This window comes from Nerophis ophidion, linkage group LG17, assembly GCF_033978795.1.
Source record: "Nerophis ophidion isolate RoL-2023_Sa linkage group LG17, RoL_Noph_v1.0, whole genome shotgun sequence".
Lineage (NCBI taxonomy): Eukaryota > Metazoa > Chordata > Actinopteri > Syngnathiformes > Syngnathidae > Nerophis > Nerophis ophidion.
Window position 1 is genome coordinate 46,805,787 of NC_084627.1, and position 23,905 is coordinate 46,829,691.

The following is a 23,905-nucleotide window of genomic DNA, read 5'->3' on the forward strand; positions in this document are numbered from 1 at the left end:
GTGTCTATATTAGCCTACTATCAAAATGACTTTATAAGTCTTATACAAGTGTTATAATGAAGGCAACACATGATGTAAGTGTCTATATAAGCCTACTATCAAAATGACTTTACAAGTCTTATATAAGTGTAATAATGAAGGCAACACATGATGTAAGTGTTTATATTAGCCTACTATCAAAATGACTTTATAAGTCTTATATAAGTGTTATAATGAAGGCAACACATGATGTAAGTGTCTATATTAGCCTACTATCAAACTGACTTTATAAGTCTTATATAAATGTTATAATGAAGGCAACACATGATGTAAGTGTCTATATTAGCCTACTATCAAAATGACTTTATAAGTCTTATATAAGTGTTATAATGAAGGCAACACATGATGTAAGTGTCTATATTAGCCTACTATCAAAATGACTTTATAAGTCTTATATAAGTGTTATAATGAAGGCAACACATGATGTAAGTGTCTATATTAGCCTACTATCAAAATGACTTTATAAGTCTTATACAAGTGTTATAATGAAGGCAACACATGATGTAAGTGTCTATATAAGCCTACTATCAAAATGACTTTACAAGTCTTATATAAGTGTAATAATGAAGGCAACACATGATGTAAGTGTTTATATTAGCCTACTATCAAAATGACTTTATAAGTCTTATATAAGTGTTATAATGAAGGCAACACATGATGTAAGTGTCTATATTAGCCTACTATCAAACTGACTTTATAAGTCTTATATAAATGTTATAATGAAGGCAACACATGATGTAAGTGTCTATATTAGCCTACTATCAAAATGACTTTATAAGTCTTATATAAGTGTTATAATGAAGGCAACACATGATGTAAGTGTCTATATTAGCCTACTATCAAAATGACTTTATAAGTCTTATATAAGTGTTATAATGAAGGCAACACATGATGTAAGTGTCTATATTAGCCTACTATCAAAATGACTTTATAAGTCTTATATAAGTGTTATAATGAAGGCAACACATGATGTAAGTGTCTATATTAGCCTACTATCAAACTGACTTTATAAGTCTTATATAAGTGTAATAATGAAGGCAACACATGATGTAAGTGTCTATATTAGCTATATTAGCCTACTATCAAAATGACTTTATAAGTCTTATATAAGTGTTATAATGAAGGCAACACATGATGTAAGTGTCTATATTAGCCTACTATCAAAATGACTTTACAAGTCTTATATAAGTGTAATAATGAAGGCAACACATGATGTAAGTGTCTATATCAGCTATATTAGCCTACTATCAAAATGACTTTACAAGTCTTATAGAAGTGTTATAATGAAGGCAACACATGATGTAAGTGTCTATATTAGCCTACTATCAAAATGACTTCATAAGTCTTGTATAAGTATTATAATGAAAGCTACACATGACGTAAGTGTCTATTTTAGCTATATTAGCCTACTATCAAAATGACTTTATAAGTCTTATATAAGTGTTATAATGAAGGCAACACATGATGTAAGTGTCTATATTAGCCTATTATCAAAATGACTTCATAAGTCTTATATAAGTATTATAATGAAGGCAACACATGACGTAAGTGTCTATTTTAGCTAAATTAGCCTACTATCAAAATGACTTTACAAGTCTTATATAAGTGTTATAATGAAGGCAACACATGATGTAAGTGTCTATATTAGCCTACTATCAAACTGACTTTATAAGTCTTATATAAGTGTAATAATGAAGGCAACACATGATGTAAGTGTCTATATTAGCCTTCTATCAAAATGACTTTACAAGTCTTATATAAGTGTTATAATGAAGGCAACACATGATGTAAGTGTCTATATTAGCCTATTATCAAAATGACTTCATAAGTCTTATATAAGTATTATAATGAAGGCAACACATGACGTAAGTGTCTATTTTAGCTATATTAGCCTACTATCAAAATTACTTTACAAGTCTTATATAAGTGTTATAATGAAGGCAACACATGACGTAAGTGTCTATTTTAGCTATATTAGCCTACTATCAAAATTACTTTACAAGTCTTACATAATTGTTATAATGAAGGCAACACATGATGTAAGTGTCTATATCAGCTATGAGTTAGTGTGGTTGAAACGGGGCTTGGGCTAAATAATCCCCGAATGGTAGAACTTGGTAGGATTACACCTTAACCACCAGTTGAACGCCACTTAAGTGCGACCGGGGCAGACACACCCACCTTCAGTAGTAAGTGATACTTGAGTACCCTCTGCATGGGAACCACCAGAAGATCCTGCAGCTTGAACTTGCCTTCCTGCACTTTCATTGTACATTCCTGCAAAACGGGCACACAAAACACTTTAATGCACATGACACAACTGCAAGGTGGCCCTCAATAAAAAAGCAGTTGGACATCCCTGCTCTACAGCAACACACTTTTTTCCGTAAAAGCTCCTATATTTTGTTAAATTGTAATATTCGGGGCGACAATTCTCCTTAGTATTAGAACATGAATGTGGAATTCAACTTACAAAAGCAAAACGTAAAAAAGTACTAATTATTTTGCCGCCTCCCTTTCGCTCCGATGAAAAATGTGCTGATGTTGCGTGAAATCCAAAGCGTCGAGGAGGAGAACTTTACCTCTACTTTGATCTTGACGTCTTCTCGCGTTGCTATTAGCTCATCCAGTGTTTTCTGGGCGTTCTCCATGTGGCTGCAGTACTGTCCGTAGATCAACAACCTGCACACACATAACACATTCACAATGTCACAAACATTCTCTTTCTTTATTCTGATTTTGTTCCTGGAACTATCATACTGTGTATTCGGAATTGAACAACATTCTGTATTTATACAGCGTGGGGTTGTCTCGATACCAAGATTTAATGAATGTATTTTGATACTTTTCACACAAAAAATTGCATAATTGGCTTTATTTTAAAGGGGAACATTATCAGCAGACCTATGTAAGCGTCAATATATACCTTGATGGTGCAGAAAAAAGAGCATATATTTTTTAAACCGATTTCCGAACTCTAAATGGGTGAATTTTGGCGAATTAAACGCCTTTCTGTTTATCGCTCTGGGGGCGATGACGTCAGAATGTGACGTTGCCGAGGTAACAAATTGTAAACATTGGGTCTCAGCTATGTTATTTTCCGTTTTTTCGACTATTTTTTGGAACCTTGGAGACATCATGCCTCGTTGGTGTGTTGTCGGAGGGTGTAACAACACTAACAGGGAGGGATTCAAGTTGCACCACCGGCCCGAAGATGCCAAAGTGTCTGCCGCCAGACCCCCATTGAATGTGCCGGAGTGTCTCCACATTTTACCGGCGATACTAAGACAGACATGGCACAGAGATGTATGGATAACCTGCAGATGCATTTGCAACGATAAAGTCAACGAAATCACAAAGGTGAGTTTTGTTGATGTTGTTGATTTATGTGCTAATCAGACATATTTGGTTGCGGCGTGACTGCCAGCTAAATGGGGCTTCACGGTGGCAGAGGGGTTAGTGCGTCTGCCTCACAATACGAAGGTCCTGCAGTCCTGGGTTCAAATCCAGGCTCGGGATCTTTCTGTGTGGAGTTTGCATGTTCTCCCCGTGAATGCGTGGGTTCCCTCCGGGTACTCCGGCTTCCTCCCACCTCCAAAGACATGCACCTGGGGATAGGTTGATTGGCAACACTAAATGATCCCTAGTGTGTGAATGTGAGTGTGAATGTTGTCTGTCTATCTGTGTTGGCCCTGCGATGAGGTGGCGACTTGTCCAGGGTGTACCCTGCCTTCCGCCACCCTGAAAGGGAATAAGCGGTAGAAAATGGATGAATGGATAGTATTAACTACAATGTTAATTCAAGAGTGATATATTTTTTCAAGACATTGGTCTTCGACGCTAACATGCTATTTACTGGCGGTGCTAAAGCAGACATGGCACAGAGATGTATGGATAACCTGCAGATGCATTTGCAACGATAGCCAACGAAATCACAAAGGTGAGTTTTGTTGATGTTGACTGACAGCTAATCGATGCTAACATGCTACGCTACTCGATGCTAACATGCTATTTACCGGCGGTGCTAAAGCATACATGGCACAGAGATGTTAGATAACCTGCAGATGCATTTGCAACTATATTACGTTTCCTTCCACCCACATTTAATGCGAAACAAACACTTGCCAATCGACGGATTTAAGTTGCTCCAGTGTCAAAAGATGCGAAAGTCCTGATCGTTTGGTCCGCACATTTTACCGGCGATGCTAACGCAGCTATTCGGCCATGCTATGGCTATGAATAGCGTCAATAGCTTCAGTTTCTTCTTCAATAATTTCATACTACAACCATCTGTTTCAATACATGCTCAATCTGTTGAATCGCATAAGTCGCTGAAATCCGAGTTTGAATCCGAGCTAATGTCGCTATATCTTGCTGTGGTATTCCCATTGTTTGTTTACATTGGCAGCACTGTGTGACGTCACAGGGAAATGGATAGTGTCTTCGCAGAGAGCGAAAATAAGGAACTTTAAAGCTTTATTTAGGGATATTCCGAGACCGGTAAAATTTTGAAAAAAACTTCAAAAAATACAACAAGCCACTGGGAACTGATTTTTATTGTTTTTAACCCCTTTTGAAATTGTGATAATGTTCCCCTTTAAGAAAAAATCTTAGGGTACATGAAAAATGTGTTTATTATTACAATTTATTCCTTAAAAAAATAGTGAAGATAACTTGTCTTTTAGTAGAAATTGTCAGGCTTGCCCCTGACAGTTTGTTTGTGTTTTAGTTTTTTCCTCTGTGTGTGTAGTATTTCCTGTCAGTGCTCTTATTTTGTCTGTTTCCTGTGTTTCTCCCTGGGCGCTGTTTCCCCTCAGATGCAGCCCACTGGCACCTGGCCACACCTGGTGTCAATCAGCCCGCTCCTATTTTTACCTGCCTTCCCATCCAGACTGGGCTGGATTATTGTCGTGGCTACCTGTCGTGTCATGTCGTGTTTAGTGAATGCAGTTTTGCGGTAAGATATATTCGGTAGCTGTTTGGAGCTTCCTGTCTTTTGTTCCCTGCTTCTAGTTGTGTTTGTTCATAGCCAAGTTTGTTATCCGCCTTGTGTGCGCCTTTGGTTTGTTCTGGTTTGTTCTCCCGTTTCTGTCTACACACAGTGTCTGCTTATAAGTAATTGTCATGGTCCAATGCGTCCTCATCTGTGCCTCGTGACGAGCGCACCGCGGGCCACGCCCACGTGCGCTGTCTCAGCTGACGGCGCGCTCGGAAATGCCCCTGCTCGCGCTGACAGCAGCACGCCCACGCAGCTACAAGCCTGCAGACGATTGCCTTTCCACACACCTGGAATTGATGAGGGCGAGCTGCTTAAAAGACCAGTTGGACCCAGGGATCCTCGCGGGAACTTAGTTTCTCATATGGTGAACCTGTTTTCCTTCCGTTTCCGTGGATTTCGACTGCCTCCCTTGTTCCTCGACTCCTCTCTCGCCCCTGGACTCTGACGCCTCTCTCTCGCCCCTGATCCTGCCTGCCCCATGGACTTTCTCGTTCCTTCGCTCTCGTCAACACTTTGGTAACACACACTTCAGCTAATCTACACACATAGTCACACGCATACACTCTTTGATTTTTGTCACACTCCATTATATTGTTTGTTATTATCAAAATATACATTGACTATATCATCTGACCGGGATCTTCAGCTCTCACTGGATCGGTTTGCAGCCGAGTGTCAAGCGACCGGAATGAGAATCAGCACCTCCAAGTCCGAGTCCATGGTTCTCGCCCGGAAAAGGGTGGAGTGCCATCTCCGGGTTGGGGAGGAGACCCTGCCCCAAGTGGAGGAGTTCAAGTACCTAGGAGTCTTGTTCACGAGTGAGGGAAGAGTGGATCGTGAGATCGACAGGCGGATCGGTGCGGCGTCTTCAGTAATGCGGACGTTGTACCGATCCGTTGTGATGAAGAAGGAGCTGAGCCGGAAGGCAAAGCTCTCAATTTACCGGTCGATCTACGTTCCCATCCTCACCTATGGTCATGAGCTTTGGGTTATGACCGAAAGGACAAAATCCCGGTTACGAAACGAGTTTCCTCTGTTGGGTGGCGGGGCTCTCCCTTAGAGATAGGGTGAGAAGCTCTGTCTTCCGGGATGAGCTCAAAGTAAAGCTGTTGCTCCTCTACATCGAGGGGAGCCAGAGGAGATGGTTCGGTTATCTGGTCAGGATGCCACCCGAACGTCTCCCTAGGGAGGTGTTTAGGGCACGTGTAGCTGGTAGGAAGCCACGGGGAAGACCCAGGACACGTTGGGAAGACTATGTCTCCCGGCTGGCCTGGAAACGCCTCGGGATCCCCCGGGAAGAGCTAGACGAAGTGGCTGGGGAGAGGGAAGTCTGGGTTTCCCTGCCCCCGCGACCCGACCTCGGATAAGCGGAAGAAGATGGATGGATGGATGGATATATATATATAATAAAAAAATGAACGTTACTGCCCCCTGGTGTCAGTCTGCCGTCACATCCCCTTAGAAAACATAACAGTACTCGGTGGTAGTGCACTGCCGAACATGCTCCTCTGCTCGCAAAACCAGCAATGTCACGACGTGACTTCATGCCCAGGAACCGGTACTTTTCAGTATAGTACCGTTTTTCATTCACTCCAGGAGTTATCTCACTTTCTGAGGCGGCATAGCTCGGTTGGTAGAGCGGCCGTGCCAGCAACTTGAGGGTTGCAGGTTCGATCCCCGCTTCCGCCATCCTAGTCACTGCCGTTGTGTCCTTGGGCAAGACACTTTACCCACCTGCTCCCAGTGCCACCCACACTGGTTTATATGTAACTTAGATATTGGCTGTCACTATGTAAAGCGCTTTGAGTCACTAGAGAAAAAGCGCTATATAAATACAATTCGCTTCACATGTGTTGTCTAGTTTATAAGATGTGATGCAAGTGTAAGCCACTCTGACACTATTGTCCATTTTTCACATGTTTTTATTTTATTTTTTTATAAATGGCTGCTTTTTAATCACTGCTTTGTTGGAATTCTTATTAATATCTGTACTGTTTTATATTCACTTTCGTTTGACTTATTTTGGATTGTTTTGTGTCATGTCGGTTGCTATTCTGAATGTTGCTGGTCCGTCTTTGGTTTTAGAATTAGGATTGTATTACTATTGTGTATTATTCCAGTGTGTCACACCTATGGATCATGTTTTGTTTCGTCATGTTATGTTTTGGATTTTGGACAATCAGTCACGTTTTGCACTTCCTGGTTTTGTTTGTTTCCATGCCAACCTCGTTAATTTCCACCTGTTCTCAGCCTCACCTGTTTTCACTAATCATCACAGCTATTTAAGTCACTCTTTTTCTTGTCTTCGTACTGGGATCTTCACACTGACACGCACCCTACCCACGCTGTTCCAACCTTCACGTCCTTGTCCATCGTTTCAAGTTTTTTTGTATTCATGCCATTGTGCTAGTTTTCTTTTTGTTTGTATATAGTCATGCCATTGTGCTGTTTTCTTTTAAGTATAGTATAGATTTTTATCCGCCACAGAGCGCGTCCTCGGTTTGCCTTTTTGTAGTTTGTTTGTTTATTTAATATCAATCATCAATCAATCAATGTTTATTTATATAGCCCCAAATCACAAATGTCTCAAAGGACTGCACAAATCATTACGACTACAACATCCTCGGAAGAACCCACAAAAGGGCAAGGAAAACTCACACCCAGTGGGCAGGGAGAATTCACATCCAGTGGGACGCCAGTGACAATGCTGACTATGAGAAACCTTGGAGAGGACCTCAGATGTGGGCAACCCCCCCTCTCTAGGGGACCGAAAGCAATGGATGTCGAGCGGGTCTAACATGATACTGTGAAAGTTCAATCCATAGTGGCTCCAACACAGCCGCGAGAGTTCAGTTCAAAGCGGATCCAGGACAGCAGCGAGAGTCCCGTCCACAGGAAACCATCTCAAGCGGATCAGCAGCGTAGAGACGTCCCCAACCGATACAGGCGAGCGGTCCATCCTGGGTCCCGACGAGCGGTCCATCCTGGGTCTCAACTCTGGACAGCCAGTACCACAAGGGAGGGGGGGAGGTCTAAAAAGGAGGTCTATTTAAAGGCTAGAGTATACAGATGAGTTTTAAGGTGAGACTTTAATAAATCATGTACCTGAATTCACGCCTGGCTCGTCCTGTAATCCCGCTGCGTCGAAGGAGCACACTCAATCCATGTCCAAGCCTCACACAGTGGACTGATTTTTTTTTTTTTAAAAAGACAAACAAAAAAAGAGATCTATTCCGCCTCTCACGGTGAGCTCAGGAGCGTTCATTCCCCAAGTCTAGTTAAGACAAGGTAGTACACTTTCAAGATTTATAACAAAGTGTGAGAGATGAACCGCGGAGTAATTTCCCACAACAGGGAGCAGATACAAATCTGTGAATAAATGTATTCTAATTCGCACTAAAATGTGAATACTATGAATAAGTAATGACTGGATTTAAATCCCAGGGCAATATTTGGAGGGGTGACATCTTCTTACCAATAAACCGTAATGACTGAGAGCCAATGACTGGTTGAGATCCTCTTATCAGGATGTCTGTGGGGGTCTGTGGGGGTCTGTTCATTCTGAGCAGTGAGGATATGAAGTCTGTGTTCATTAGTTATCACAATGGAAACCTGACAGAGATCTAGAGGTTCAATCGAGGGGGAAGCTCAAAGTCATCCCTGAGTGGTGGTTTTCAACTGCAAGAGTCGGCACCTCTCCATCGTGGTCCAATCCTAGAACCCTGACGTTTAATCAAGCCTCTCACACACGTATGTGAGCAACCCTACAAATGTGGGAATGATACCGAAGGTCACAAAAATAGAAAAACAATTCCAGTTTTAACCCAATACAAGGGTGACCAGAGTGGATGGTTACCCCCCAGACAAGGTATGAGCACTAATACAACCCTATGGATCAGGGGTAGGGAACCTATGGTTCTAGAGCCAGATGACTGAACCTGGCTCTCAGATAAATCTTAGCTGACATTGCTTAACCCGATAATGAATAATTTTGCTGGTAATCACAGTGCTAAAAGTAACGTACAAAATATAATACATTCTCATGCATTTATATCCATCCATCCGTTTTCCTACCGCACCTGTTCAAGAAGTCGCATTAATGGTAAGAAGTATTTTATGTCACGATGGGGTAGGGGGGGTTGCAGCTTGCTGCGGGGTCGTTCTCCCAGGAAGGCAGACGGACTACTCGGGACATGGCATTTAGGTAAAAACATGATTTCATTTTAACAAAAAAAATATACAAACCAAAATCGCTCACAGCGGAGGCACAACTTGGGCTAAGGAACAAAGCTAACGCATAAACAGACTAAGAACGTAAATCAAACAAAACGTACTTGGCATGGCATGAAGCACGAAACTATGGCGAGGCATGAAACAAGTCAGCACAGGGCGACTGACTGGCAAAGACGAGCTTAAATACTGCCTCTGATTAGTGCTCGGGAAGCAGGTGAGCGGGCATTTTTTTTCCACCAGAGACAGGTGGACAAAATGAGTAACCAAGGAAACCAGACAAGGGAGTGGAAAAAAAACAGGAACTTAACGAGTCCAAAGGACAAACAGCACATGGCCAAACAAAAACATGATCATTATTGGTTAGCTTCAGAATAACAATGTTATTAAAAAGAATAAGAGACTTATTATACTCTGAAAATGTTGGTCCTACTTAAAAATGCACACATTTAGTTGTATTCAGTGTTAAAAAATATGATATGGCTCTCACGGAAATACATTTTGAAATATTAGGCTTTCATGGCTCTCTCAGCCAAAAAGGTTCCCGACCCCTGCTCTAGATAGATGGATGGATGGATGGATGGATAGATAGATAGATAGATGGATGGATGGATGGATGGATGGATGGATGGATGGATGGATGGATGGATGGATGGATGGATGGATGGATGGATGGATGGATGGATAGATAGATAGATAGATAGATAGATAGATAGATAGATAGATAGATAGATAGATAGATAGATAGATAGATAGATAGATAGATAGATAGATAGATAGATAGATAGATAGATGGATGGATGGATGGATGGATGGATGGATGGATGGATGGATGGATGGATAGATAGATGGATAGATAGATGGATAGATAGATAGATAGATAGATAGATGGATAGATGGATAGATAGATAGATAGATAGATAGATAGATGGATAGATAGATAGATAGGTATTTGTTGTCATTGCACGAGTACAATGCAACTTTGTTTTCAGCACAAACCTGTTTAAGACGAGACAAACAAACAGTGAGGCGGCATAGCTCGGTTGGTAGAGTGGCCGTGCCAGCAACTTGAGGGTTGCAGGTTCGATTCCCGCTTGTGCCATCCTCGTTACTGTCGTTGTGTCCTCGGGCAAGACACTTTACCCACCTGCTCCCAGTGCCACCCACACTGGTTTAAATGTAACTCAGATATTGGGTTTCACTATGTAAAGCGCTTTGTGTCACTTGAGAAAAGCGCTATATAAATATAATTCACTTCACTTCACTACAGCAGGGGAGTCAAACTCAAATACAGAGTGGGCCAAAATTTTAAGCGGAACAAAGCGGCGGGCGAACAAATTAACATTTTAATAAGGACCCAAACAAGTTTTGCATTAAATATTGAACAAGCAAGGCTTATATAACTTTAGGTACATGCAAAATCCAGTTTCAAATAATAATAATAGTAATTAAAAAAAATATCAATGGCATATCAAATAAAATTTAAATAAAAATGTTATGCCTTTTTTTCTATTTACAATCTTCTGAGGTAAATATCACATTTTTTCCACAGGCTAATAATACATTTAGAAATAAAATAACAATAATGAATGAACCAAACATTCAAGCCTTGAAGTAGCGAGAGAAAATGCATGAATAAAACGTTAATTCTTGGTCAGTTTGCTGGAAGTTTCCCGGAAGAGTTAGTGCTGCAAGGGGTTCTGAGTATTTGTTCTGTTGTGTTACGGTGCTGATGTTCATGGAAAACAAGTTGTTAGTGCTCGACTTGATAGAAACGTTGTACTTTTTTTGATGTGTTTTTGCGGCCTTAATGAAAGAATGCCACTTTACTGGAGGAAACCCAGGTACACCGCGCAAATGAGATTTCGAACGGTATTGACCATGTTCAATATGCGACTCACGCCCACGGTCTGTGAAAAAGGTCAATAGTTTATTGCCGTGCATATAAACAAAGTGTCCAAAGTTTTTAAAGGGGAACATTATCACAATTTCAAAAGGGTTAAAAACAATAAAAAATAGTTCCCAGTGGCTTGTTGTATTTTTTTGATGTTTTTTTCAAAATTTTACCGGTCTCGGAATATATTTAAATAAAGCTTTAAAGTGCCTTATTTTCGCTATCTTCGAAACCACTATCCATTTCCCTGTGACGTCACACAGTGCTGCCAATGTAAACAAACAATGGGAATAGCACAGCAAGATATAGCGACATTAGCTCGGATTCAGACTCGGATTTCAGCGACTTAAGCGATTCAACAGATTACGCATGTATTGAAACGGATGGTTTGAGTATGAAAGTATTGAAGAAGAAACTGAAGCTATTGACGCTATTCATAGCCATAGCATGGCCGAATAGCGGCGTTAGCATCGCCGGTAAAATGTGCGGACCAAACGATCAGGACTTTCGCATCTTTTGACACTGGAGCAACTTAAATCCGTCGATTGGTAAGTGTTTGTTTCGCATTAAATGTGGGTGGAAGGAAACGTGATATAGTTGCAAATGCATCTACAGGTTATCCACACATCTCTGTTCCATGTCTGCTTTAGCACCGCCGGTAAATAGCATGTTAGCGTCGATTAGCTGGCAGTCAACATCAACAAAACTCACCTTTGTGATTTCGTTGACTATCGTTGCAAATGCATCTGCAGGTTATCCATACATCTCTGTGCCATGTCTGCTTTAGCACCGCCGGTAAATAGCATGTTAGCGTCGATTAGCGTAGCATGTTAGCATCGATTAGCTGGCAGTCAACATCAACAAAACTCACCTTTGTGATTTCGTTGACTATAGTTGCAAATGCATCTGCAGGTTATCCATACATCTCTGTGCCATGTCTGCCTTAGCATCGCCGGTATCATCATTTTCAAAATGGAAGAGGCTGATTTCAAAACTGGTAATTTGAAATCGCATAAAGGGAAGAAGATTAAGAGCTATTCAGTAGGATTTAAGGTCCAAGCTATTGAATACTGACGATCCGAAAGACAGGCAGGGCATGCTGCCTGGCGGCGAGGAGATGGCGAGCGAGCGTAGAGGAGGAGCGGAAGAGCGACCTGGACTGAGGTTTTATTGAGAAATAAACAAAGTCAAACTGCTCAAGCCATCTCCTTCCTTGGTGGTCCTGGGAACCCGCGAGACGACGGCTTGAGACCGTCACAATACCGTAGCTGCGTGTGTCAAATATGAGTCATTAAATGACTCCCGCCTCCTGGTGGCAGAGGGCGCTAGTGATCCTTCTTGCGACTACTCGGCTGCAGAAGAAGTGAAATGAGTGACGTGATATGTGGCCGAGGAGGTAATAAAGGAAGATCTCCATCGAGACGGAGAGACTTTTAAAACCGAAGAAAGATAAGGAAGACTTCTATAAACAAGTTGTCGATGCTTTTGATCAGAAGGAGCTGCGCATGGACTTCATTTATAAGTAAAGGTAAGACCATAATAACATTTTTTTAATTAAATGTGCTTTTCATGATGGTATCCTTAGATCACGATAAAATTTTTACTGCATGCCTTTGGTAAGTGTCGGAGTGATGTGGAGACAGTCTGGCACATTCAATGGGGGTCTGGCGGCAGGCACATTCAATGGGGGTCTGGCGGCAGACACTTTCACATCTTGGGGCCAGTGGTGCAACTTGAATCCCTCCCTGTTAGTGTTGTTACACCCTCCGACAACACACCGACGAGGCATGATGTCTCCAAGGTTCCAAAAAATGGTCGAAAAAACGGAAAATAACAGAGCTGAGACCCGGTGTTTGTAATGTGAAAATGAAAATGGCGGGTGTGTCACATTCATTTATACTCTACCTAAATGATATTCGTTCAGTATCTAATAAATTGAAATTTATTATGTTTGCAGATGATACAAATGTATATTGTTCAGGAGAAGACTTGAAGGAAGTGTTGAGGATAATGGAGGTTGAGTTAATTCAACTGAAAAAATGGTTTGATATTAATAAGTTATCATTAAATGATAAGAAAACTAAATTTATGGTGTTTAGTGGTGCAAGGACAAATTGTGAAGCAAAATTAAAGTTAAATCATGTGGAAATTGATAGAGTATATGAAACTAAATTCTTGGGAATAATAATTGATCATAAACTGTGTTGGAAACCGCATATTGAATATATAAAAGGAAAAATATCCAAATCTATTGCTATTCTTTATAAAGTAAGACACATGCTGAATAAGACATGCCTGCATATGTTGTATTATTCTTTTATTTTTCCATATTTAACGTATTGTGTTGAAATTTGGGGAAATGTTTATAAAACAAACATAGACCCAATAATAAAACTTCAAAAACGGGTCATTAGAATAATACACAAAGCGTGCTACTATGAACATACCAATCCATTATTTATGAGTTCAAATGTATTAAAATTTTCAGACATTGTGTTTTTAAAAACAATGGAAATTATGTTTCGAGTAAAAAACAACAGCCTTCCAGCTTGTATTCTCAGGCTATTTCATTTAAGAGGAGAAAACTATAATTTACGGGGGATATCGATTTTTTAAATAGGTAAAGCGAGAACAAATATAAAATACAAATGTATTACAGTTTTAGGAGTTAAATGGTGGAACAAGCTCAGTGATGAGCTGAAGACATGCACTTCTTTGGTAAGGTTTAAGAAAACATTGAAAGGTGAAATGATTGAAAATTATAAAATATAGTCACAATTACTTTCATCCCATTGATTTTTGATTTATTTATTTGTTTATGTTGATGTTCCAGGCAATCTAATTTTCTGTGAAGGTATAGGATAGGCAAATATAAGCTTTGGCTTCAGCCTATTCCTTTTTTGGTCACTCTTTTTCTTTTATTTCGTGTGTAAATGTGCATTATTGTATACATATAACATGTACTGTAAAACTGATCACACACAATGATTTGATTTGATTGATTATATGACCGAAATAAACTTATTTCATTCATTCATTCTGACGTCATCCCCTCTAGCGCGATGAACAGAAAGGTGTTTAATTCGCCAAAATTCACCCATTTAAAGTTCGGAAATCAGTTAAAAAAAATAGATGGTCTTTTTTCTGCACCATCAAGGTATATATTGACGCTTACATAGGTCTGCTGATAATGTTCCCCTATAAAAAACAAATGTGCTGTACAACCACAGTAAATGTGGCCACAAGTCTGAGTGAAATGTCGAACAAAAACATCTATATTTACTACCTAATAACAGTCTTTTTATTGAAGTCAGGAGCTTGGTACTTGCAGTCATGGGAGCCAAAGGGCTAATAAGCACATTGCAGCATGAAGCCACTCCTTGGCCTAGACATCCAAAATTAGTCCATCACATACGCGCCGCTTGACACCAAGTCTGGGGCACACGCAGTAGGAGGCAACCACTCCTCCATTTCTATCTTTGCACAAGCTCTACAAGTGGAAAAAACTGGGGCACATTCTTGCATTGTTACTGAGAAACATAAGCGAGGCTCCCCAAGTCCAATCTTTGGGTCTGGTGGACTTATTTTTTTTTAAATTACATTAACAATATCAGGAGTTAGCAACCTAAAATGTTAAATGCCATATTAGACGGAAAAAACATCAACAAATATATATATTTTATATTATAATGAAGGCAACACATGCAGTAAGTGTCTATATTTGCAATAATAGCCTACTATCAAAATGACTATGAGTCGCGGGCTGACGCAAATCTCCGTTATCAGAATTTTTTAAATTTAATATTTATTCTAAACATTTTTTTACAACATTGGAAATCATTAGTAAAATGTAAAATTCATAAAAAGTGAAATAACGCCTGGAAATGACTAGTTTAGAACGGCCAAAGGTAGATATGCGTGTGTCCAATTTGAAGGAAACGACTGGTTTCATTACAATCTTTGCAAGCTGGGTAACGTTTGCTGTGGTCTGGAACAACATGGCACACAAACAACTCGGAGAAATGCAGAAAAATATTACATGCAAATAATGTTTAATGAGACATGCGGATATAGAATGAATAGAGGATAAAAGTAAAGGAAATTAAACATATAATAATATAAATTATAAATTAAATATACTATAATATAAACTATGAGAAATGCAGCCAATATTACATACAAATAATGCGTCATGAGACATGCAAAAGTAAACTAAATACACAGAGGACATAAGTCAGGGTTGTCAAATTCAAATACAGAGTGGGCCAAAATTTAAAAGTGAACAAAGCCGCGGGCCAAAGTGGAACAAATTAACCTTTTAATAGGGACCCAAACAAGTTTTGCATTGAATATTAAACAAGCAAGGCTTATATAACTTTAGTGACATGCAAAATCCAGTTTCAAATAAAATTAATAATAATTTAAAAAAATATCAATGGCGTATGAAATAAAACTTAAATAAAAATGTAATGCCTTTTTTTCTATTTTCAATCTTCTGAGGTAAATATACATTTTTTTCCGCAGGCTAATAATACATTTGAAAATAAAATAACAATAATGAATGAACCAAACATTCAAGAGAAAATGCATGAATAAAACTTTAATTATTGGTCAGTTTGCTGGAAGTTTCCCGGAAGAGTTAGTGCTGCAAGGGGTTCTGGGTATTTGTTCTGTCGTGTTACGGTGCGGATGTTCACCTGAAATGTGTTTGTCATTCTTGTTTGGTGTGGGTTCACAGTGTGGCGCATATTTGTAACAGTGCTAAAGTTGTTTATACGGCCACCCTCAGTGTGACCTGTATGGCTGTTGACCAAGTATGCCTTGCATTCACTTGTGCGTGCGTTTGTGTGTGTAAAAGCCACAAATATTATGTGACACGCTGTTAGTATGGAGGAAAAGCGGACGTGACGACAGGTTGTAGAGAACGCTAAAGGCAGTGCCTTAAATGCACGCCCCCAATATAGTTGTCCAGGTGGAAATCGGTAGAAATTTGGGAGAACGGTTGCCCCGGGAGATTTTCGGGAGGGGCACTGAACTTCGGGAGTCTACCGGGAAAATTAGGAGGGTTGGCAAGTATGAGTATTAGCGGTGAAAGCGGTTTTAGTGCGGGCCAGCTCTAATGCTAAATTGATATTGCCTCAAGGGCCAAATTAAATTACACGGCTGGCCAGACTTTGACACCCATGACATAAGTAAAGGAAATCAAATGATCTCAAATATACCTAAAAACGAGGCATGATGATGCAATATTTACATCCAGCTAGCCTAAATAGCATGCTAGCATCGTTTAGCTTGCAGTCATGCACTGACTAAACATGACTGATTAGCACTCCGACAAGTCAATAACGTCAACAAAGCTCACCTTTGTGCTTTCCACAACAAGTTCGGTGGACAAAACGAGACCAAAAAGGAGTGGCATGAAATAAGTCTTTCCGTGGCAGCGTCGGAGAAAGTTGTACATGTAAAATTCAAAAATGCTTCCCTCTACAGACCAGCAAGTACAATCTAAGAGATGAATCTAAGTTTATTTTACCTAAAGCAAGATGAGTTGTTAAACGTAGATGTTTATCTGTTCTCCGTGTTAATTTGTGGAATTCTGTTGGTAAAGAAATAAAAATGAGTGACTCAGTAGCGCCCCCGCGACTCCGAAAGGGAATAAGCGGTAGAAAAATGGATGGATGGATGGATGGATGACTCAGTATTTAATTTCAAAAAGAACATGTCACAATGTATTTTAAAAAGCTATGTGAACTAGAAACTTATGTTTGTTTGGTTAAATGTTGTATTTAGAAGGTATGTATGTTTATCTATTTAGTGCATGTGTGTAAGTACATATTTTTGTATTATTTATTAAAGGGCAACTTAAAGGTAAATGCTGAATGACCATATTTCTTTTTGTATTACAAAATTATTAGAAAAGGTAACTTAATTGAATGTAAAAAAAAATTATGTTGGGCATATAAGCTTTTTTGCTTCTGCCTGTTTCAGTCATGTTATTCACTTTTGAATCGTGATCCATGTTTGAATATGTTTTTGTTGGACTGAAAATAAACTGAAACTGAAACTAAACAAACTATGGCGAGTTTGAGGACCGCCAAAATTAGTAGGACAAAACGGCAGTGAAGTGGGATTTTTAACATTTAGGAGGGCTTGTGTGATGTTTGTCCCCCTACAGAAACTATGTTAAAACAAAAAATGAATGTTTTCCATCATCTTTTTACATTTACATACATTTTTGAAAAAGCTCCAGGGAGCCACTGGGGTGGTGCTCTAGTGCAGGGGTGCCCATTACGTCGATCGCGAGCTACCAGTCGACCGCGGGGGGTGTGTCGGTCGATCTCGAGCCGGGCTTTAAAAAAAAATAGACCTAAAAATGAGTGATCATCAATCTTCACCAAGACGTCACTTAAATGACATTCACGGTACCGGAGGGTCTTGTGAGATGACGCTGGCTGCTGCAAGATCATTATTATGAAAATATGACCGAGAGGAAGGCGAGAAACACTTTTTATTTCAACAGACTCTCGCGCCGTACCTTCCGTCAAAACTCTAAAGGCCGACTGCACATTTCCTATCTTCACAATAAAAGCCCTGCTTCATGCTGCCTGCGCTAACTAAATACAGAGTCTCGGAAAACTGGCGTGCACAAGCGATCCCTCAGAAAGCTGGCGTGCACATCACTTGTGCACGCCAGCTTTCCGAGACTCTTATTTTGTTTGCGCAGGCAGCATGAAGCAGGGCTTTTATTGTGAAGATAGGAAATGTGCAGTCGGCCTTTAGAGTTTTGACGGAAGGGACGGCGCGAAAGTCTGTTGAAATAAAAAGTGTTTCTCGCCTTCCTCTCTGTCATTTTTTCATAATAATGAACTGGCAGCAGCCAGCGTCATCTCACAAGACCCTCGGGTGCCGTGAATGTCAATCAAGCAAGCTACGGAATTTGCCGCCAATGTTTTTCTTGTAAAGTGTATGGAAGCTGGATGAATTAGATGCCAAAAAACAACCACTTTCATGTGGTATTGTACAGAAAGGACAACTTTTTTTTCGCCTCCATTTGAAAATGTGGGCGTTATCATCATTACTGTCTGATTCCAATCAATGCAAGTCATCAGAATCAGGTAATACACCAACTTATATTCTTGTCTTCGTGAAAGAAAGACATCTATATGTGTTACACATGCTTGTATTATCATTAAACACATTTAACTTGTTTAGAAAAATGTCTCTTTCATAAATAAATAAATATAAATGATATATATAAATGAGATAGATCCCCTCGAGTTGGTCAATTGAAAAGTAGCTCGCCTGCAGAAAAAGTGTGGGCACCCCTGGGCTAGAGCCACGGGTCACCGACCCGCGTACAAGATGAGTAACAAAACAAGAGGCCCTTTTCCACCGCACAAACCTATTCCAGGAACTTCCCCACTTACTTTTGATTGATTTAAACTTTTCTTAGTAGATTGCCAAGGAAGACAATACATTATATCAGGGGTCGGGAACCTTTTTGGCTGAGAGAGCCAAGAAGCCAAATATTATAAAATGTATTTCCCTAAGAGCCATATAATATATTTTTTTAACACTGAACACAACTAAACGCGTGCATTTTTAAGTAAGACCAACATTTCCATAGAATAATAGGTCTCTTATTCTTTATAATAACATTGTTATTTTGAAGCTAACTGTGGAGGGGGCGTGGTATGCGGGCCTGCAGCAAAACAGGATGTTGCCAGGACCGGCCTCAAAATCTGCGACAATTGCGTAGATGGCCCACCTGGGCCTTGTTATCTTAAATTACCTGTCGATCTGCTATAAGCAGCAGCCAGGAGGAGAGACAGGGTTGGGGCTGGAGCCAGAGCGTGAGTGAGGACGAAAGAGAAAAAGACAATTGCTGGGAAGCAACTGAGAGAAAAATTAAATAAAACAATATTGTAACCCAACACAGGCTCTTGGTGGTCTGAAGAACCCCCAGGAGGGCAAGCCCCACACTAACCAATAATAAATAAATTAATTCTTACCATTAATGCAACTTCTTGAACATAAAAAAGCATGAGAATGTTTTATATTTTGAACGTTATTTTAAACACTGTGGAATTATTCATTACTTATCGTGTTAAGCAATGTCAGCTCAGATTTATCCGAGAGCCGGATGCAGTCATCAAAAGAGCCACATCTGGCTCTAGAGTCATAGGTTCCCTACCCCTGCATTATATGAAACAGTACAGTTTACACAGTTCAGTACAGATTCCGTGCAATTGACCACTAAATGGTAACGCCCGAATACATCTTTCAACTTATTTAAGTTGGGGTCCGCGTTACTCGATTTAGTTTTTGTAGGAACTTTCCAGAGTTCCTCCTTGCTCGGTGAGACTTTTCCAAACAACAGGGAACCTTTTTGGGGGGCTTGGCCGGGCTGTCAAACACTGATTGGTTGGAACTATCTTGCCGTGTTTTTACTCAGCCGTAGTCTTTAAACTATACGCAGTTTATTGTTGTTTAACATTTTTTACAAACTTCGTTTCGATACGTGAAGGTGCTTTTAAACGTATTTATGGAGGAGAATAAAGTCTTACTACTCTGAAACTGTTGGATAAATGTGAAATAAAGGAGGCAGTGCAAAGGTCAATAAAATCAAATATTAACTATTTACTTTATTGCATGTTGTAAAAGTAGTCAGTGGCAATCAATTGGTGTAGTAAATAGCCTCCACCCGAGTGAACGGAATTCTAATGCTAACAGGCTAACACTAAAGCCGATGTATTTGTGTTCTGGGCGTGACAAAAACACTGCTATTTATTATTTACATATTGTTACTGTATTGACCCTCATGAAATTACCATTTACCTTGAGCAGGGGTGTCAAACTAATTTTAGCTGAGGGAAAATAACTAATAATAATAATATAGTCAGTCAAGAATAGGTGTGTTTTGAGTCTTGATTTCAAGAGGGATATTGAGTCTAAGTTACGAAGGTCTGGTGGTAATAGGTTCCAAAGATGAGGGGCAGAGCGGCTGAAGGCTTGGGCACCCATGGTGGACACTTTAAGTAAGGGGACAGTGAGATGGAGGGATGAAGAAGATCTTAGGGAATGTGAGGGCGTGGCGACATGGAGCAGGTCGGAGAGATATGACGGAGAGAGGTTATGGATAGCTTTGAAAGTGAGGAGAGTTATTTTCAAGTGGATATGAGGTTTGATGGGTAGCCAATGGAGTTGCTGCAGAACAGGGGTGATGTGCTGGATTGAAGGGGTTCTGGTGATTATCCGGGCTGTAGAGTTCTGGAGAAGCGGAAGTTTGTAAAGTGACTTGTGAGGGAGACCAAACAGGAGAAAGTTGCAGTAGTCCAGACGAAAGGTGACCAGGCTATGGACTATTATGTCAGCAGTATGTAAGGTAAGGGATGGGCGAAGTCGATTAATGTTTTGTAGATGAACGTAAGCAGACCGGGTGATGTTGTTGATGTGGGCTTGAAAGGAGAGTGTGCTGTCGAGGATGACACCCAAACTCTTGACTCGGGAGGAAGGCGAGACGGAGGAATTGCCGAGAGTAACGGACAAGCAGTTGGTTTTGGCGAGAATTGTTTTTGAGTGAGGGAAGAGTGGATCGTGAGATCGACAGGCGGATCGTTGCGGTGTCTTCAGTAATGCGGGCGCTGTATCAATCTGTTGTGGTGAATCAGGAGCTGAGCCGGAAGGCAAAGCTCTCAATTTACCGGTTGATCTACGTTCCCATCCTCACCTTCTCCAAGTTGGGGAGGAGATCTTGTCTCAAGTGAAGAAGTTCAAGTGCCTAGAAGTCTTGCTCAAGAGTAGGGGAAGAGTGGCTTGTGAGATCGACAGGCGGATTGGTGCGGCGTCTTCAGTAATGCGGACACTGTATCGTTCCGTTGTGGTGAAGAAGGAGCTGAGTCGGAGGGCAAAGCTCTCAATTTACCGGTCGATCTACGTTCCCGTTCTCATCTTCTCTAAGTTGGGAGGAGATCTTGTCTCAAGTGGAGGAGTTCATGTACCTCGGAGTCTTGCTCACGAGTGGGGGAAGAGTGGCTTGTGAGATCGACAGGCGGATCGGTGCGGCGTCTTCAGTAATGCGGACACTGTATCGATCTGTTGAGGTGAAGAAGGAGCTGAGCCAGAAGGAAAAGCTCTCAATTTACCGGTCGATCTACGTTCCCATCCTCACCTTCTCCAAGTTGGAGAGGAGATCTTGTCTCAAGTGGAGAAGTTCAAGTACCTCGGAGTCTTGCTCACGAGTGGGGGAAGAGTGGCTTGTGAGATCGACAGGCGGATTGGTGCGGCGTCTTCAGTAATGCGGACGCTGTATCGATCCGTTGTGGTGAATCAGGAGCTGAGCCAGAAGGCAAAGCTCTCAATTTACCGGTCGATCTACGTTCCCATTCTCATCTTCTCTAAGTTGGGGAGGAGATCTTGTCTCAAGTGGAGGAGTTCAAGTACCTCTGAGTCTTGCTCACAAGTGGGGGAAGAGTGGCTTGTGAGATCGACAGGCAGATTGGTGCGGCGTCTTCAGTAATGCGGACGCTGTATCGATCCCTTGTGCTGAAGAAGGAGCTGAGCCAGAAGGCAAAGCTCTCAATTTACCGGTCGATCTACGTTCCCATCCTCACCTATGGTCATGAGCTTTGGGTTATGACCGAAAGGACGAGATCATGGGTACAAGCGGCCGAAATGAGTTTCCTCCGCCGGGTGGCGGGTCTCTCCCTTAGAGATAGGGTGAGAAGCTCTGCCATCCGGGAGGAACTCAAAGTAAAACCGCTGCTCCTTCACATCGAGAGGAGCCAGATGAGGTGGTTCGGGCATCTGGTCAGAATGCAACCCAACGCAAACTTAGGAAGGTGTTTCGGGCACGTCCGACCGGCAGGAGGCCATGGGGAAGACCCAGGACATGTTGGGAAGACAATGTCCCCCGGCTGGCCTGGGAACGCCTCGGGATTCCCCGGGAAGAGCTGGATGAAGTGGCTGGGGAGAGGAAAGTCTGGACTTCCCTGCTTAGGCTACTGCACCGCGACCCGACCTCGGATAAGCGGAAGAAGATGGATGGTTTTGGATTTTATTGCAATTGAGTTGAAGGAAATTAGACGAGAACCACTGCTTGAGTTCACTGAGGTAGTCTGTAAGGGAGGAAGGAGGAAGAGAGGCAGTTGGTTTGGTTGAAATGTAGAGCTGGGTGTCATCTGCATAACAGTGTAAATGTATTTTAAATTTGCGGAAAATATTGCCAAGGGGAAGAATGTAAATGATGAAAAGCAGGGGACCAAGAACAGAGCCCTGGGGGGACACCAGAGGAAACGGGATTTGAATGAACGGAGTTGAACAAACTGAGCGTGGTCGTAGAGATATGATCAAAACCAGTGAAGGGGTGAGCTTGTGATGCCAATACTGTGCAATCTATGGAGGAGGACAGTGTGTGAAATGGTGTCAAAGGCTGCAGTGAGATCTAAGAGGATTAGGATAGTGAGAAGACCAGAATTAGCTACCAGGAGGAAATCGTTTGTGATTTTTATTAGTGCTGTTTCAGTGCTGTGCAGAGGCCGGAAACCAGACTGGAATTGTTCATATACTGTAGCTTATTTAACTGTAGGTGGGAGTGGAATGCCCTCCCGGTAACAGTTCGAGATGCTACCTCAGTAGAAGCATTTAAGTCTCACCTTAAAACTCATCTGTATACTCTAGCCTTTAAATAGACCTCCTTTTTTGACCAGTTGATCTGCCGCTTCTTTTCTTTTTTCTCCTATGTCCCCCCCTCCCTTGTGGAGGGGGTCCGGTCCGATGACCATGGATGAAGTACTGGCTGTCCAGAGTCCAGACCCAGGATGGACCGCTCGCCTGTGTATCGGTTGGGGACATCTCTACGCTGCTGATCCGCCTCCGCTTGGGATGGTTTCCTGTGGACGGGACTCTCGCTGCTGTCTTGGATCCGCTTTGAACTGAACTCTCGCGGCTGTGTTGGAGCCACTATGGATTGAACTTTCACAGTATCATGTTAGACCCGCTCGACATCCATTGCTTTCGGTCCACTAGGGGGGGGGGGAGGGTTTCCCACATCTGAGGTCCTCTCCAAGGTTTCTCATAGTCAGCATTGTCACTGGTGTCCCACTGGGTGTGAGTTTTCCTTGCCCTTTTGTGGGTTCTTCCGAGCATGTTGTAGTCGTAATGATTTGTACAGTCCTTTGAGACATTTGTGATTTGGGGCTATATAAATAAACGTTGATTGATTAATTGATTGATTGATTGATACTGGCCTCATCTCGCAGTCTACACATATCTCTTATGTATGGCTGCCATCTACTGGTTGCACTTATTAATATACATAATAAAATAGCTTTGAAGTCGGTGAGCACAACCAGGATTATTCAATTATACAAGGCGCACTGTCGATTTTTGAGAAAATGAAAGGATTTTAAGTGCCTTATAGTCCGAAAAATACAGTTAAAAGTTTTATGATAAAACTTGCAGGCCTACATTATTTCTCGTAAGTTCAACCCAGAACTTTTCTTTTTTCTCCTATGTCCCCCCCTCCCTTGTGGAGGGGGTCCGGTCCGATGACCATGGATGAAGTACTGGCTGTCCAGAGTCGGGACCCAGGATGGACCGCTCGCCTGTGTATCGGTTGGGGACATCTCTACGCTGCTGATCCGCCTCCGCTTGGGATGGTTTCCTGTGGACGGGACTCTCGCTGCTGTCTTGGATCCGCTTTGAACTGAACTCTCGCGGCTGTGTTGGAGCCACTATGGATT

The 23,905-nt window shown here is 41.4% G+C and overlaps 1 protein-coding gene across 1 annotated transcript in view; it reads right to left on the bottom strand.

The window, feature by feature from the left end:
• vav2 (vav 2 guanine nucleotide exchange factor) overlaps positions 1–23,905 on the bottom strand; it is a 519,520-nt gene that overhangs the window by 58,703 nt on the left and 436,912 nt on the right. Inside the window, exons 11-12 of the mRNA XM_061877071.1 lie at positions 2,622–2,721; positions 2,221–2,316 (exon numbers count right to left, since the gene is read on the bottom strand). Of these exons, the coding sequence (XP_061733055.1) occupies positions 2,221–2,316; positions 2,622–2,721 (196 nt within the window). The remainder of the gene's footprint in view (positions 1–2,220; positions 2,317–2,621; positions 2,722–23,905) is intronic.